The 18,435-nt window shown below is 40.4% G+C and overlaps 1 protein-coding gene across 1 annotated transcript in view; it reads left to right on the forward strand.

The window, feature by feature from the left end:
- PMFBP1 (polyamine modulated factor 1 binding protein 1) overlaps positions 1–18,435 on the forward strand; it is a 475,252-nt gene that overhangs the window by 439,117 nt on the left and 17,700 nt on the right. The window contains exons 19-24 of the mRNA XM_060398457.1: positions 1,628–1,870; positions 5,534–5,755; positions 11,790–11,960; positions 13,309–13,419; positions 15,891–16,017; positions 16,112–16,269. Coding sequence (XP_060254440.1) covers positions 1,628–1,870; positions 5,534–5,755; positions 11,790–11,960; positions 13,309–13,419; positions 15,891–16,017; positions 16,112–16,269 — 1,032 coding nt within the window. The remainder of the gene's footprint in view (positions 1–1,627; positions 1,871–5,533; positions 5,756–11,789; positions 11,961–13,308; positions 13,420–15,890; positions 16,018–16,111; positions 16,270–18,435) is intronic.

The raw sequence follows: 18,435 nt of genomic DNA on the forward strand, positions 1-18,435 counted from the left end.
GACCTGGCTGCTCACCACTCTAAAACCAATACTTGAGAGGCAAGGTTGGTGAAAGAAAAGTTTGCTGTATGTGAGAGGCCAGCAACTGGGGAGGAGGGTGGGCAGACTCATGTCCAAAGGCTGACTCCCACCACTGACAATCAGTGGCCAAGAGCTTTTAAAGGGGAGTTTCAGGGGTATATAGATGGAGGAAAGGGGCTACATACAGAAACAGCACCATCAGCTCTGACAATCGTCTTGAAGTTGGTCATGCAGTGGTCTGATCAAGCGTCATCTTGATTGTTTTAAGTATAGTTGATCTTCAGTTCCAGGGTCGGTTTGTTCCCGTTTCTTTGAGGCCAGTCCTCAGAATTGTGGCAGCTTATATCATGGCTACCAGAGAAGGCAATGGCAACCCACTCCAGTACCCTTGCCTGGAAAATCCTATGGGCAGAGGAGCCTGGTAGGCTGCAGTCCATGCGGTCATGAGGAGTCGGACATGACTGAGTGACTTAGCAGCAGCAGCAGCAGCATGTCATGGCTACAGTCTGGTCATCGGGTAGTTAACTTCTTCCACCTGGTGGGGGTTTCAGTATCTACAAGACAGCTCACAGACAGGCTCAGAATACTGGAGCTAAAGTTCCTTGACTTTGTTTAATGACTAAGCTATTATGGTTTGGTCTTGTTGGACTACTTTCCTTTTCTTCTGCATTTTCTCACTTCTCTGGTTAAACTTACACTTTGGTTAAAGTTTTTCTACAGACAAAAGACAGGTGGAGGACATGCAGGAGAAGGACCATAGGGTTCTGCTTCTGTTTCAACTGGGAATGTTGGGCAAGAAAATATAGAAGCATCCATGTGAAGACCTCAGTTGTACCAGAATAAACGATTCAGGGATGTGTCCTATGAGCAGAATACCTGATACAATGTAGGTGCTCAACATATGCTTATGGAATGAATGAATTAAAATTTAAGTGGAGTCTAGTGGCATTTCAGGTTGACTGTGGACTGGCAGGGAGAGATCTCTCTCTCTCTCTCTGTCTCTCTCTCTCTCTCACACACACACACACACATACAGACACACACATACAGACACACACACACTCAGCAACTGCAAGCTCATACCTGCCTTCAAGAGGAGACAGAGTCAGTACTCAGATGTGCCTTAGCAATGTCTCTGCCTCCTGTTTCCCGGTATTCCAGAAAGCTATTTCCCCAAGAGTTTGTCCTTTTATTTGGGCATCTTTAATAATCAAGTTTAGTACAAGAACCATAACCAGAAATCCATTCGCTTCCAGGTCAATTGTGTTTTCTTTTCACATGAAGACAAAACATAAGCATATTATCGAGTGTATCTTTACAGTGCTCTCTAGGTCCCTTTCGTGTGTGTGTTTTCTTCTGACCTACATAATAGGAATAGTAGATCTAAATAGTAGGAAGGAACCATGGCTTTTTCCTTCTTTTAAATTCTTCATACAAGTGAAAGTACAAAGTAATGCTTTATTGTGAACAGAGTGAAATATTTAATAAGTGCTCTAGAGATGAAAAGACAAAGGGTGGATAGATGGATGTGAATGGTTAAGAAAAAAAAAAATCAGAGTGAATGCCTGCTTTGTGACAATCTAACTAAAGCCTTTCTCAATTGCAGAATAAGAAGCCAGCGTTAGCATTTGAGGAGTCACACATGAATTTTGAGCCTAATAAGCAGTGTCATCTAAGGCAACTCCAACAACTCAAGAAAAAGCTGCTGGCCCTTCAGCAAGAACTGGAGTTTCGCACCGAGGAGTTGCAGACTTCCTACTGTTCCCTCTTGCAGTATCAGTCAGTCCTGGAGAAGCAGACTTCCGACCTGGTTATTCTCCACCATCACTGCAAGATGAAAGAAGATGAGGTATAGATAAAGTAACTATGGAAATGTCCTATATGACCATGTATCTTCAGAAATCAGGTCAAAACTACTAGAAAGTGAGCAGTGGACATAGAGGAGAGCTTCACATCTTGAGCAGATTTTATCAACTTTCCCTCTTTAACTCTTGATTTCCTTGAAACTGAACAGAGGGAACTAAACAGAATGGCATAACTGGGTGAGAGGCCCAGTTAACACATGTGGGGTATGTGTGTACGTGTGTGGGGTGTATGTGTGCACATGCACATATATGTGTGTGGTGTGCATGGAGGCTTATCATCTCCATTCTATTACCATGGCAATTTAAATGCAAAGACTCTAGGTCTCTAAGAGTTATGAAAGAGGTATAAAGTCCACTAAATCAATCATTTTTTTAGAAAAATCAGATTTCAATCATAACTAAATTCCTGGCACTTGCACAGTGGATAAGATAACCAGATGTTGAGTCTGAGTTAATCACTGAGAGTACCTTGTCAGTCATTTTTGCAGACTGGAGTTTTAGATCAAGCAGACTTGACTTAAGTACATTCTGGATATTTACTTCTGTTCATGTCCTGGGGTGATATTTTTTTTTTTAACCAGAGTATATCATCTTTATAGAATCGCAAGTAAATTACAAAGACAAAAGCCTTACTAAAATCAGCTGGGCAGTGGTAGCACTAGCAGTAGTAAAACCATGGGTTTGAAGTAATGGAACAGGCAGCCTCCTCTGGCATTTTCCTCCTCTGCCTTTAGAGATAAAATTCCAAGGACTGTCTTGAATGGTGCTATTACTTAATGACTAACTCCAGGGAATTTATGAAGGGCCTTGAAGAAACATGGAATTTTTTTTAAAGGAAATATTATGACCAATGAGAATTTGCTGTAAGGGATTGGGAGGGAAATAAACAAAGAAAGGTTATTCTACAAAATATAATCTGGGACAGAGCCTGTGAGCATAAACCATGGTTTAATAAAGCTAATGCAAGGCTGTATTAAAACTGGTTGGTTCATCCTAACTTAAACAAGAGTCCAGCCTGAATAAAGTGACTCTGAATTATTAATAGTTGGGATTCTATTTGGCTTCATATAACGAAAACCCCATAGCAATAGTGTCTTAAATAAAATAGTTAGACACTGTTGTTTTTAAAGACACTGGACACGAGACAATGAAAGACAGTAGTCTTGAGAAATGGGAAACAAATGAGATGAGTCCTTGGCTTATTGTTTCGAGTTTCTAGTCCATGACACAAAAATGGGAATCTGGGAGAGTCTGGTAGACTCCCTTACTTGAAGGGAATCGTCTAAGGATCCCAGAAGACTAAGTTCTTAGTCTTCATAAGATAGAGTAACAGAGAAGATTGAGTTGCACAGAAAGAGAACTCTGGGGATCAACAGATCTTTCTTTAGTAATCAGAAAATACAAAAAAATGTATCAAGCTAGACTTGTATATCTAGTGGAAGGATCTTTCAAAAACAAAAATAAAATAAAGACTTTTTATTTTTAAAACTAAAGAAATAAAATAGTTAATTTCTATGACATAAAATAAGAGACAGGTAGTCTAGGACTGCTACCTGTGTCTTGTCTTTCGGCTCCACCCTCATCAGCTGAAAGCTTCCATTTTCCAGGTCACCTAAGATGGCCGCTGGAGCACCAACCTTTACTTGTTCCAAATAATCAGGGTGAGAGTAGGAAATGGGGTGGAGAGAGAAAGGCACACTCCTCCCTTTTAAAGGACATTTTCCAGAAACCCCACACAATACTTTGACTTATATACCACTGGCAACAATTAGTCACATGGCTGTAACAATTTCTTAGGAAGACAAAGAAATGCAGTGTTTTAGTGAGGCACACTTTTGTCCCAAACAAAGTCAAGGTTCTGTTACAAGGAGGAGAGGAGGAATTGTTGTGGGGTCTGGCAAGCAACAGTCACTGACACAGAGCCCAATATGGGAAAGTCCTGGAAAAGTTACTTTCAAAAAAAAGAAATAAAAATAAAGTTACTTTCAGCACTCTGCCAAGTTCCCCCAATACGTTGTTCACAGAAATATCAAACTTCTATCTAAGTTTGGGTTTCCCAACAGCAGATCCTAAAACAAGGAGATAGATACAAGTATGTGTTAGTCACTCAGTCATGCCTGACTCTGTAAGTACTAGTTAATTCAGGAGGGAGGTGATCCCATGAAGCACAGTGAAAGAGTAGGGAAGTGTGTCAAACAAGGGCAGGAAGCCCATAAAGAAAATTACTATTAAGATCATTGCTGAACCTACTGGATAGCTCAGGGAACTCTACCCAGTGCTCTGTGGTGACCTACATGAGAAGGAAAGCTTAAAAAAGAGGGGATATATGTATACATATAGCTGATTCACTTTGCTGTGCTGCAGAAACTAACACAGCATTGTAAAGCAACTATACTCCAATAAAAATTCATTAAAAAAAAAAAAAGATTATCACTGCTGTGGGAAACAAGGGTTCAATCCCTCTGGAGAACTCCGGTAGAAAATGTAGGACACACTGAAAATTGATCCCAGCCAATCGTTCCAGTCATTGGTTGAGGGTTGCACCTGATATTGTTAACTCCCCGTACTTGTCACTTGTCTTGTCTTGCTTCTCAGCTTGAGTGGGCTCCTGGGGCCAGTGCATCCCTCAGGCAAAAAAACCTAAAGATGCTTGCAGTTGGAAGGGAGTTAACATACGGAGGAATGGTGAGTGTCAAGAAGGCATAGGCAGGCCTCCTGACAGGTTCTGTTATAAACATATGAATATAAAATATTCATTTTCTCTTTTTCTTCCCTAATAAACACCTCAAAGTAAATGATCCTTTCCTAAGATGACTCTCAAATGGGCAGGCAGCAAATATATCAGCTTTAATCAATAGAATGTGTTCTATCTGAATTCTGAACTATTTGAACCCAAATAAAGCCTTCCTTGATGACCCCGCTGCTCTTAACTCCTTCAGTACATATAATGCAAGTCATATAATTTAGCACACTCAAGAGTTGTTTGCTAATTTTAAATTGTATCTCCCCCAATAGAAGTTTGTAAATGCTGTGAGAGAGGAGCCTGTGCTGTGTAAGTATAAATACCCCTAAGCACCAAAGACATTGTTCTTGAGCATTCAATAAATATCTGTTCAATTCGTTGACTAATTAACTGATTAGGAAGAAAAAGAACCTAAATAAGGAGGATGCAAATTCCCCAGGAACTTCAGGTCCTATTCCCCCACTGTCTGTAGGGAACTTTGCTGAAGCAGACCTGTGTGCACCAGGGACTCCACATTTTCTAAATTAGACCTCTAGAGAATACCTAGTAAAGAAATAATACTGCCATCTCAAGCCCTTTAAAAATGGAGCTATAGATGCATTCCTGTTAATCAACTAACATATCTTTATTGAATTAACTACATACCAGGAAGAATGGGAAACAGAAATGATCCCTGCCTTTAAGAAGCTTACCATCCAAACAGGACAATCTTTTTAAAAAATTTTTCTAATCATTACCGTTCTGATTTTACAGACTGTAGCTTTTAGATCTGTGCTGGGCCTATTCTTTGCATCCGCATTTCTAGTTAAAATGAAAAACTCCTCTGCATGCTATCTTATAGCCATATCCTGTTGTCATTAGAGGCTTCCATGGGTTCAGTGTGGTTTCTTTCCTATACCAACAGGTGATTCTCTATGAGGAGGAACTGGGAAATCATAATGAGAACACAGGGGATAAGCTCCATTTGGCCCAGGAGCAACTCGCCTTGGCTGGGGACAAAATCGTCTCCCTCGAAAGGAGCTTAAACCTCTACAGGGATAAATACCAGACTTCCCTGAGCAACATCGAGTTACTTGAGTGCCAAGTGAAGATGTTGGAGGGGGAGCTCAGCGGGATCGTCGGTCAGGTAGGACTTCAACCAGACCACTCGCATCAGGAGCTCTTAGTGGTCCCTGTCGTGGTCCCACCCTCTCTGTCAGAAACCCAAACTCTCAACTAGTTGTCATTCCTTCCCTTGACTTTTGTGGCCCTCAGCTTTGAACTTCAAGCCTTCACATCTTTTGTAAGATTGCTCCTTAGGAATGTTAAGGCTCCTTAATTAACATAAGGAGAAGAAAAGAAAGTGTATTCAACTCTTTGGGACTCTATGGACTGTAGCCCACCAGGTTCCTCTGTCCATGGAATTCTCCAGGCAGGAACACTGGAGTGGGTAGCCATTCCCTTCTCCAGGGGATCTTCTCCACATAGGGACTGAACCCAGGTTTCCCACATGGCAGACAGATTATTTACATATGAGTCATAAGGAAAGATAATATAAGGAACCACCACTTCAAACAAGGCAGAAAGTAAATTACCGAATGAGCTTCCAAATCTTCCATGTTGCCTCGTCTAGGTCACAAGACTCATGCAAATCATAGCTTCAGAATCAAATAGGAGGAGAAAGTCACGAAACATAGCAAAGAAGAGGCAAAGTGCCGGAACTTGTCTCTTTTTTCTTTTAATTGGTTTTTTAAATTATACAACTAATACAACAATATAGGCTTTCTAGACAGAATTATGGAGATTAAATGTAAAAGTCCACATTTGCCCTTCTCCATCCCACTCTCTCAAAATGCACTGGCAATCTTCCCCAGCCTATTGCTATACACTTACATATATTAAATGTTAAGGTTTTCTTTTCTCATAAATGAGTCACTTTAAAAATGGGGTTCTGCACTTTGCTTTTTAAATGTATATCTTGATGATTTTCTCTTTTCTTTCTTAATTGATGATTTCTTTTAGTTACTACCTTGTATTCTGTAGTATGACTGTACCCTGTGCCATCTACTGACCTGTTTTTCTACCACATACAAGGGTTAATTCCTGAAGTGAGATTTTGCTGGGTCAAGGAGATGCTTATTTTTAATGTTTAAAGATAATTCTACATTGAATACTAAAAAAGGTTCTACCAGTTTACACTTTAACCAACAATAATTCCCCCACACTCACAGGGCATGTTTTCAGTCTCTTTAAGTTGTGTTACACTGATGGATGGGGGAAAATAAAACAGATTTTCTCATTACAATGTTTATTTCCTTTAGTTCTAATAATTGTGGGTTTAGCTCTCCAAGAAGCAGACTCTGAGACAGACTGGCATGTCAGACATTTTTAGAGAAAGGTCTTGGCATCAGCTCCTATGAAGGAAAAGGAAGCAGCGTTGGGCAGAAGCAGACATTGGGCTGTCCCAGCAAATGCCTTAGTCAACCTCATGGTGAGCTTTGAGACTGGAAAGACCTCTAGAGCAATTATAAACTGGGGAGAAGGGAGCTGGCCTTTATACCTCCATAGTGGTCAGTGATTGGATGTGAGCTGTCTTCCTAGGGAAAGACATGACCTTGGGCAAATGTTTTCTTCAACCCAGGTAATCCCCAAGAAGGGCAGCACCCCCACAGCTAGAGGAGTAAGTCTTTCACTGCCCAAGGGGATCGGGGAGGCAGGTCACAGTGCCCACCTCATGAACAAAGTATTGAGCCCTGTTCATAAGTGTATAACCATTTTTTTATTGGATTGTTAGCCTTCTTTGTGTTGACTTATAGGAGGTTCTTTGGAGAAGGAAATGACAACTCACTCCAGTATTCTTGCCTGGGAAATCTCATGGACAGAGGAGTCTGGCAGGCTACAGTCCATGGAGTCCAAAGAGTCAGACACAACTGAGCAACTAAACAGCAACAGCATAGACGGTTCTACACCTTCTATGATATAGATTTAGAAGGTTCTTCTATGTCTATATTATAGGTAATAATGTTTCATTATATGTTACAAATATTTTCTCCCAGTTTGTAATTTTTATTTTTTCTTGTTAATGGTGTTTTTCAACATACAAAAGTTTTTAATTTTATAAAACTAAATCTCTTAGCCCTGCTTTAAATAGATCCTATGTCTTATTTAGGAAGGCCTTCACTACCCTCCAGATGGCAAAAGTTTATCTTATACTGTCTTTTAGCAGTTTTATAATTTTGTAGTTTTATGTTTTTAGCTTTAGTACACCAGGAAAATATATGTATTTTATAAATAATGAGCTGCTGTTGCTGTTTTGTTGTCCAGTCATGTCCAACTCTTTGAGACCCCATGAACTGTAGCCAGCCAGGCTCCTCTGTCCATGGAATTCTCCAGATCAAAATACTGGAGTGGATAGCCTTTCCCTTCTCCAGGGGATCTTCCCAATCCAGGTATCGAACCCAAGTCTCCCACATTGCAGGCAGATTCTTTACCTGCTGAGCCACAAGGGAAGTCCAAGAATACTGGAGTGGGTAGCCTATCCCTTCTCCAGCAGATCTTCCTGACCCAGGGCCAAGAAACCCCATATAAATAATGAGAGAAGGCTGTAATTTTATGTTTATCAAAATGGATCTCCAGTTGTCCCAGCTCCACTTATGAAACATCCCCACCTTTTCCCATTGACTTGAAGTGCCAGCTCAAAATACATACTAATCTCTTTTTGGATTCTCTGTTCTTTTGATCTACTTGCCAGTTCCTGCACCAAGATCAGAGCTGTTTTTGATAGTAACTTTAACTGATAGTATGTTTTCATACCTCCTTTTAGGGCAGGTCCAACTTCACTGTTCTTTACGTTCAAATATTTCTTGGTCTTTTTTGTATCTCTTGTCTTGGTGAAATTCATACTGTCTTACTTTCAAACTTTATATTCATTTGGGGGAAATCATCATACCCTATGGAACATGACAGGCTTCCCCAGTAGCTCAGCAGTAAAGAATCTGCCTGCAGTGCAGGAGACACAGATTTAATCCCTGGGTTGGAAAGATCCCTGGGAGGAGGGCATGGAAACCCAGTCTGGTATTCTTGCCTGGAGAATCTCATGGACAGAGGAGCCTGGTGGACTACAGTCCCTGAGGCCGTAGTCAGACACAACTGAAGTGACCTAGCACGCACACACACGGAACATGATATGTTTCTACTTTTATTCAAGGCTTCTTGTGTGTCCTTTAGTAAGATTTTACACTTTTCCTTATAGATCTCACATATTTCTTGCTTAAGTTTATTCTTAGTGTATTACAGTTGTTACTGTTTTATGAATGAGCTCTCTTGTACATTTAATTATATTAATTATTATTGATGTAGAGAAAAACTCTTATCCTGCTATTTTTGAACTCTGTTCCCAGATTTTTAGTTCACTATCTCAGGTTTTCCTAAATTGCTTTCCTTGTTGGTATTTATACAACTTATTTTCCATCTTACCACATTGACGAAGACCTCCAGAACAGTGTAGAATTGTAGCATCCTTGCCTTGCTCCTCATATTTTTAAATGTTTCTAATATTCCACTTTTAAGTATAATATCGGTTCTTGGATTCTTGTTAATATCCTTTTTGAAGTTAAAGATGTAACTGTCTCTACATAGCTTATCAAAAATTTTTACCAGGAATAGATATTGGATTTTATTGGATGTTTTTATTAGCACCTATCAAAGTAATCACAGAGTTTTTTTCCTGTAATGAAGTGTAATAAATTAATAGATTTTCATTAATAGAACAATCTTTATATTCCTGGAACCAATCCTCCTTGATATATGTTATATTTTTAATTAAATAACTTAATTTTAATTAAAATAATATATATCATAATAAACTGCTAAACTAAATTATAATAAACTGCTATTATAAGTTTATTAGCATTTAGTTTTTATCTGTTTTCAGAAATGAGATTATTTTGATGACTTAAATTTATGTGTTCTAATCTCATATTGGTGTCTGGATTATGCTACCCTAATGTAACTGAATTTGAAAACTTTTCATCTTTTCTTTAATTTCTTGAGCTAGTTATATGACAGACAAAATATACATTTCTTTAAGACTACAAATCATCCTTTACTCACTAAGCGGTATACTCCACCTCTTCTGCATTCTTGGACTTTTCCTTTTGCTGCGATAATTCCTTGTTAATTCTTTCAGAAACCAACAGTGAATGGTAAAAATTCTCAAAATTTCCATGTCTGAACAAGGTTTGTTTTGCCATCATTTGTGAATACTATTTTGATTGGGTATACAGATTTACAACTAAGTCTTAGAAAACTATAGCTGTGTTGTATTATACCATGCAGTATTAAAGACGAACTGTTAGTTTTCAACCTATTTCTCATTTTGTGTGAGTCACCTATTTAATCTCTGAACTCTAGAGGTTTTTAGGCTCAGAATTTTTTAAAAGTTATTTCTCATTAAGTCTCTCAAAACTTAGCTGATCCTTTGAAGGTCTACATTTTTTTCAATTCCAGGATTTTTTCTTCTATTACTTTAAAAGTAATTTCTCTTTTTCATACTGTAAGTATTAAGATACTGGAATCTATAGACATCATCTTTCTGTTTCTTAACTTTTTTATTGTTCTCCATTCCTTTTTCCACATAGACACTGAATTATTTATATACTCATGGGCAACTTTCATGCTCAGTGAACATGAACTATTTCTAACTTTGCCTGAAAAAGCCCAGTTAGGGAGATAGTTTAATGGAGAAAGGATCTACCATCCAAACTAGGACTTTTTGCTCTTTTTTGCTTCTCTGCATCAGTTCACCCCATTATTAGTGCAGATCAGTGAACAGGTAGTAACCTTCATGCATGATTTCAGATAATCTAGAGAAAGACATTTAAAAATAAAAAATGCAGTTCTAGGAAAACAGACATATTCATGTTGATGAGAGTGTCAATTGGTACAATTTCCTTGAAGGATAAGCATGCAACAGCTATCAAAGTTTTAAATAGACCCTGTTTAGATAGATTCCTATAATACATCTACAAATTTAATCTACACATAAACTAGAATAGCTACTCAAAGATTTATGTGCAAAAATATTCATTTCAGCTTCATTTTAGAAAAACACTTGGAAACAGCATATATTCCCATCAATAGGAAACTGGATAAACATATTTAAAAGAGCCAAGATAGAGGCACCTGTACCAACATGGATAAATTTCTAAGACATCTTGTTGAGGAAAAATTCATGTTTCAAAAAGTGAAAATAACGTCTGTATTCTATAATATGCATTTGTATGTATGTAAATGTATAGATAAAGTTCTAGAAAGATATGCACAAGTTATCATCTCTGGAGAATGCAGTAAGTATGCAATTAGAGGTGGTGGTCAAAGAGAAATTTAGACTTGCCTGTAATATTACAGTGTTTTTCATTTTAGAGGTTTGGGCTGGGGCAGTTTAGTGGTTGCTTGTTTTTGTTTTTGTTTTTGTTTGGCTGTCAGGTCTTAGCTGCAGCATGCAGGCGCCTTGTTGCAGCACATGGATTTCTCTGTAGTTGTGGCATGCAGGCTTACTTGACTCTTGGCATGTGCGATCTTAGTTCTCCAACCAGAGGTTGACCCTTGAATCCCCTGCATTGAAAAGTAGATTCTTACTGGACCACCAGGAAAGTCCCTACAGTGTTCTGTAAAGATTTTATGTATATTTGTGTGTGTGTATTACTTGTGCAGTTTGAAATTAATTTTAAAAGAAGAATAAGATAGATCTACAAATAGCAATATGGAAAATATCCTAAATAAATGTTTAGAATAGTATGCAGAAGACTTTCACTTGGATAGGGAAAGAGTAAGGGGTTACACACATATATATAAATGATATGTAAATATGCATAAACTATCCCCAGAAGGATATACAAAAGCCTGGTAACATAGACCATCATGGGAAAGGGGACCTGGGTCACGGAGGGTCAAGATTTACTTTTCAGCGTTTTCTCTTGTGAACCATTTGAACTTTTTATTGTATGTGCACTTTTTAATTTTTTTTTCTTTTGTTCTGGAAGATCTGATTCATATATATGAATCAGATATGTGAACATAAACTTCTAGAATATTGGTCTAGAGATTGTTCATGCTCATGGCATTCTGAAATTGACTCCAAGATTAGCTCAAAATAAACCTATCACTTTTAAATATCCCAGGAGCCCGAGAACAAGGGTGATCATTCAAAGGTACGTATATACACTTCTCCCTGCATGATTCAAGAGCATCAGGAGACCCTGAAACGATTATCTGAAGTCTGGCAAAAGGTCTCTGAACAGGATGATCTAATACAGGAACTTCGAAATAAGCTAGCCTGCAGTAATGCTTTGGTAAGTGTCTCCTTTTGGAACATTTTCCCAAGAGACCCAAAATAAGGCCTTGAGTAAAGGGAGGAGGGGAAAGAATCACCTAAAGTAATCTCTTTGCCAGCACTCCTCACATGTCTTACATATACATGCCCCTGCCTCTTGTTGATGATATTCTCCTCGGTGTGTGTCCCCAACTCACACTAAGTCTGAGATTCTAAAGAGACTTAAAATCTCACTCAACAACCAAGGAGTCCATCAGCAAGGACACAGTTAAAGAGATTGAAAGAAATTATTAAAGAGACATCTATATTATGGAATAATATGCCAAGGAAAAGGATTAAGTAGATCTGTAAGGGCTGCATGGAAGGATATTTGTGGTATATTATTGAGAAAAAGTTTCAGAATCCTGTGTAGTGTCCAATCCAGCTTTTATTTTTTAAAGTCTTTGATCATAATATAGAAGTATATATCAGTGATCCCCAACCTTTTTGGCACCAGGGACCAGTTCCTGGAAGACAGTTTTTTCACAGATGGGGGAGGGGTGGAGATGCTCCGAGTATATTACATTTATTGTGCACTTTATTTCTATTACTATCACATCAGCTCCACCTCAGATCATCAGGCATTAGATCCTAGAAGTCGGGGACCCCTACTGTAAATTACCAACAGTGTTCCTCCTCCTTAGTAGAAGTGAGGAAGAGGAGAATAACTAAATAGGAGAGTCTCACTTCTTTTTTTTTAAGTATTTATTTATTTGGCTGTGCCGGGTCTTATTTGTGGTACACAGGATTTTCAGTTGCATCATGCAAACTTTTAGTTACAGCATGTGGGATCTAGTTCCCTGACCAGGATCAAACCCGGGCCCCCTGCATGAAGTTTTAGCCACTGGACCACCAGGAAAGTCCCTCACTTCTTATTTTTGATGCTTGGGTTCTATTTGAATTATTTTCAACAAACAAGAACTAAAGCTTCATTTTTTTTAAAAAAAAACATACATATTCACTCAATCCATAAGAAGCTTCCTTCTTTACTTCTTGAACTTTGAATCCTATCTTCTGAGAGATTCAGTACATCTTTCCACCACAGTCTCCATAGAACCTTCTTCTGCCTCATAAACTGGACCACACAGAGAGGATCAAGAGGGGGTCCAAAGTGTGGCGATTGATGGACTCGAGAAAAACCACTGTCTGTGCCTTAGTGAGCCTTGATATAAGACTGAAAACATAATTCTTTCTCCCTAGTTTATATAATATGAATTACACAATGCTGTAATAAACTTGGACTGACAAAGGAACACCTCGCAAAAATAGCAGTAGTAACAAGCCACTGTGTTGATGATCCAGCGTAACTGATTTGTGCTACGTTGCAGGTTCTGGAGCGTGAAGAGGCTTTGATAAAATTACAAGCAGACTTTGCTTCCTATACAGCCACCCACCGACACCCCCCTAGTTCCTCAGAAGATTGTGAAGACATCAAAAAGGTGGGAGAAATTTGCCTATTTGTGCCTGATGGGATGGGCCGAGTTGGGTTTGATTCTGGGTTCTCCTTCTTGTTAAAATTTTTATACTACATTTTATATTTTATTCTATATTTGCCTCAGTTTGTTCAGCCCTGTCATAAGGATACTGTATATAATGTACCCAAGGAATGTGTCTGGCATGATTAGATTTTGAAATTGAATTTTGGCATTGCACCTATCTCTTCATTCATGTCCAACGGTATAGCTAAACAAGACAGAGACTCCTGTTGGCTTGTTAGATTCAAAAGAATCATCAAAAAAAAATAAAATAAAAAAGGATCATCCAGCCTTCTGGTTTCTGGCTGAAATTGAAAAGCAACAAATTTAGGGAAGATTATTAATTCAAATTCACTCCCTTTTTAAAAACTCTTATGTTTTCAAATTTCAAAGCCATCTCAAATAATGAAAAAGCATTTAAGCCATATAAACAAATCGTAAGACTTGACCAACCAATACAATAGTGAAAACAAGGCAACGGTCCCTTCTAGGAGATCTGAAGTCAGTCATGCCTGAATCTGAGATGTAAAATAAAGCCAGCCACGTGAGGCCATGCCAGTGCTGAATACTGTGGTGGTAAAGGGAAGTGGCCTGGAAAATCCCATGGACGGAGGAGCCTGGTGGGCTGCGGTCCATGGGGTCGCTAAGAGTCAGACACAACTGAGCGACTTCACTTTGACTTTTCACTTTCATGCCTTGGAGAAGGAAATGGCAACCCACTCTGGTGTTCTTGCCTGGAGAATCCCAGGGATGGGGGAGCCTGGTGGGCTGTCGTCTATGGGGTTGCACAGAGTCGGACACGACTGAAGTGACTCAGTAGCAGTAAAGGGAAGTGGCAGAGAGAGTCAACACACTTTAGCTCTCCAAGGGATCCCATGGTTGGGGAACAGAGATGCATCTTTCCCCAGGGCTTTCTATTTCCATAGAGTCTGAATGAACTTTGGAATTTCTCCTTGTATATCTGTCAACATATATTTTAAAGGTCAGTCCCATGTTATTCACATCCTGACATATAGCAAGATCTCATACACTCCATGTTTGAGAAATGTCTTTATTCCTCCCTCACTTTTTGATGTTTCATAATGGAAAAAATATCATGACATTAAACTGACCACCTTAACCATTTTTAAATGTGCAGTTAGTTGTGTTAAGTATATTCACATTATTGTGCGATAAATCTCTAGAACTTTCTCATCTTGCAAAACTGAAACTCTATATCTACTAAACACAAATTCTTTAACAGTCCATTTTTTTAAGGTATAGATTTCTTCAAGAAATAGAATCCAGTTTCCCATACCATTTAATATATCCTACCCAAAGCCATTATGTAAATATTCTGTTAGGACTGAAACTACTCACATCTCACTTAGGGCCAGCCACCTCTCTTCCCTCACTTGGCCCTACAGGGCCCACACCTAGGTCATACGGTGACTGCCCTGCATTTCTGCAGCTGCTCCCCTCAGCCCTCAGAGTGCAGCCCACCATCACTGTCAACTCTGAAATCACATAAACGATCTCCCCAGCATCCCATCATGCCCAGACAACTAATTGTTCCTCCTTGGTCACCGTCTCACTGAGGCTAACCTTATCCAACCTATTTAAAGTTGCAACACACCTCACCTCCACCCCATACACCTCCATTCCCCTTTTGCTGACCTGTTTCTTCCATGGGTTTCCCCGGTGGCTCAGTCGGTAAAGCGTCTGCCTGTAGTGCAGGAGACCCGGGTGTCAGCTTTTCATGTTTTCTGTAAGTCACTACTTTATGCTCTTTGTTTGTCTCACCCCACCAGAAGGTAAGCTCCCTGGGGCAAGAATTGGTGTCTGTGCTGTTTGTGGCACCCAGGATAGTGCCTGGCACACAGTAGTGCTTCATGAATGACACTGAGTATGGCAAGAAGGAAGGGGGGGGGGGCTTTTATGCGCATTCCATTCTGTGTGAGCAGGTGAAGTCGGCCATATCCTTTTTTTTTCTACTCTTTATTTTTTAATTGAGATGTAATTACATATAAGAAAAGTGTTAGTCACCCAGTCGTATCCGACTCTTTGTGACCCCACGGACTGTATCCCACCAGGCTCCTGTGTCCATGGAACTCTCCAGGCAAGAATACTGCAGTGGGTTGCCATTTCCTTCTCCAAACATACCAGAAAACTCTCCATTTAAAGTGTACAATCAGTGGTTTTTAGTATATTCACAAAGTGGGGCAACATCACCACTAATTTCAGAACATTTTCATCACTCCAACGAAACCCATATTCATGAGCGATCACGGATCGCTCCCATCCTCCCCATTCTCCCCATCCTCCCCCCAACCCCGCCCCGCAACTACTCTTCTACTTTGTGTCCTTCCGGATTTGCCTGTCTGGACCCTCGGCCTTCTAGGGAGCATTCTCCCCGCAGGTCCTCACCCCGCCCCGCTCTTCTTCCATCTGCCCAGATACTGAAGCACTTGCAAGAGCAGAAAGACAGCCAGTGCCTGCACGTGGAGGAGTACCAGAACCTCGTGAAGGATCTGCGCATGGAGCTAGAGTCCGTGTCAGAACAGAAGAAAAACATCATGAAGGGTAAACCGTGGGCCAGTGCGGAGGCGGGTGAGGGGAGCCCCGGAGGGCGGAGCGCCCCTCTGAGCAAGAAGCACTCTGTCTCCTCCCGCTGTAGACATGATGAAGCTGGAGCTGGACCTGCACGGGCTGCGGGAGGAGACATCTGCCCACGTGGAGAGGAAGGAGAAGGAGGTCATCATCATGCAGCGGCGGCTGCAGGAGCTGCAGACGCAGTTCACCGAGACCCAGAAGCTCGGTTTGAAGAAAGACAAGGTAAAGCGAGGAGGCTCCCTGATTGGAACCGCCAGATGGCAGGTGCGAGACTAGGCCTGGCGGGAGCAGGCTCTGCGGCTCTGCCATCCTCGGTGTTGCTTGGAGAGCACCGACGCATGCGCAGTGAGATTGCTGCGCTTTAGACAGGGGGAAGGACAAAGGAGGGCCAAGGGGATAGGGGGACCACAGGAATTGGGCGATGGGGCGGGGTGGAATTCTGAGCTCTTCCTTGAAATTGCTCTTGGCACACTCCAGTATTCTTGCCTGGAGAATCCCAGAGACTGAGGAGTCTGGCAGGCTACAGTCCAGAGGGTCACAAAGAGTCAACATGACTGAGTGCCGAAGTACACATGCACTCTGGGCAACACATATATAAGGAATCTAGAAAGATGGTACTGATGAACCTATTTGCAGGGTAGCAGTGGAGACGCAAAGGAAACATATACCCATTTGAATGCAGAGTTCCAAAGATTAGCAAAGAGAGAAAAGAAAGCCTTCCTCGGTGGTCAATGCAAAGAAATAGACGAAAACAATAGAATGGGAAAGACTAGAGATCTCTTCAAGAATACCAGAGATGCCAAGGGAACATTTCATGCAAAGATGGGCTCGATAAAGGACAGAAATGGTATGGACCTAACAGAAGCAGAAGATATTAAGAAGAGGTAGCAAGAATACACAGAAGAACTGTACAAAAAAGATCTTCACAACCCAGATAATCATGATGGTGTGATCACTCACCTAGAGCTAGACATCCTGGAATGCGAAGTCAAGTAGGCCTTAGGAAGCATCACTACGAACAAAACTAATGGAGGTGATGGAACTCCAGCTGAGGTTATTTCAAATCCTAAAAGATGATGCTGTGAAAGTGCTACACTCAATATGCCAGCAAATTTGGAAAACTCAGCAGTGGCCACAGGACTGGAAAAGGTCAGTTTTCATTCCAATCCCAAAAGAAAGCAATGCCAAAGAATGTTCAAACTACGACACAATTGCACTCATCTCACACACTAGCAAGGTAATGCTCAAAATTCTCCAAGCCAGACTTCAACAGTACATGAACCATGAAATTCCAGATGTTTAAGCTGGATTTAGAAAAGGCAGAGGAGCCAGAGATCAAATTGCCAACATCCACTGGATCATTGAAAAAGCAGGAGAGTTTTACAAAAACATCTATTTCTGCTTTATTGACTATGCCAAAGTCTTTGACTGTGTGGATCACAATACACTGTGGAAAATTCTGAAAGAGATGGGAATGCCAGACCACCTGACCTACCTCCTGAGAAATCTGTATGCAGGTCAAGAAGCAACAGTTAGAACTGGACATGGAACAACAGACTGGTTCCAAATAGGGAAAGGAGTACTCAAGGCTGTATATTGTCACCCTGCCTATTTAACTTATATGCAGAATACATCATGCAAAATGCCAGGCAAGATGAAGCACAAGCTGGAATCAAGATTGCTGGGAGAAAGATCAATAACCTCAGATATGCAGATGACACCACCCTTATGGCAGAAAGTGAAGAACTTAAAGAGCCTCTTGATGAAAGTGAAAGAGGAACGTTAAAAAGTTGCTTAAAACTCAACATTCAGAAAACTAAGATCATGGCATCTGGTCCTATCACTTCATGACAAATAGATGGGGAAACAGTGAGAGACTTTATTTTGAGGGGATCTCCAAAATCACTGCAGATGGTGAGTGCAGCCATGAACTTAAAAGACACTTGCTCCTTGGAAGAAAAGCTATAACCAACCTAGACAGCATATTGAAAAGCAGAGACATTACTTTGCCAACAAAGATCCATCTTGTCAAAGCTATGGTTTTTCCAGTAGTTATGTATGGATGTGAGAGTTGGACTATAAAGAAAGCTGAGTGCCGAAGGCTTTTAAACTGTGGTGTTGGAGAAGACTCTTGAGAGTCCCTTGGACTGCAAAGAGATCCAACCAGTCCATCCTAAAGAAATTAGTCCTGAATATTCATTGGAAGGACTGATGCCGAAGCTGAAACTTTAATACTTTGGCCACCTGATGTGAAGAACTGACTCCTTGGAAAAGACTGATGCTTTCCCCTGATGCTGGGAAAGATTTAACGCAGGAGGAGAAGGGGACGACAGAGGATGAGATGGTTGGTAGGCATCACTGACTCTATGGACATGAGTTGAGCAAGCT

Source organism: Ovis aries, chromosome 14 (genome assembly GCF_016772045.2).
Source record: "Ovis aries strain OAR_USU_Benz2616 breed Rambouillet chromosome 14, ARS-UI_Ramb_v3.0, whole genome shotgun sequence".
Taxonomy (NCBI): Eukaryota; Metazoa; Chordata; class Mammalia; order Artiodactyla; family Bovidae; genus Ovis; species Ovis aries.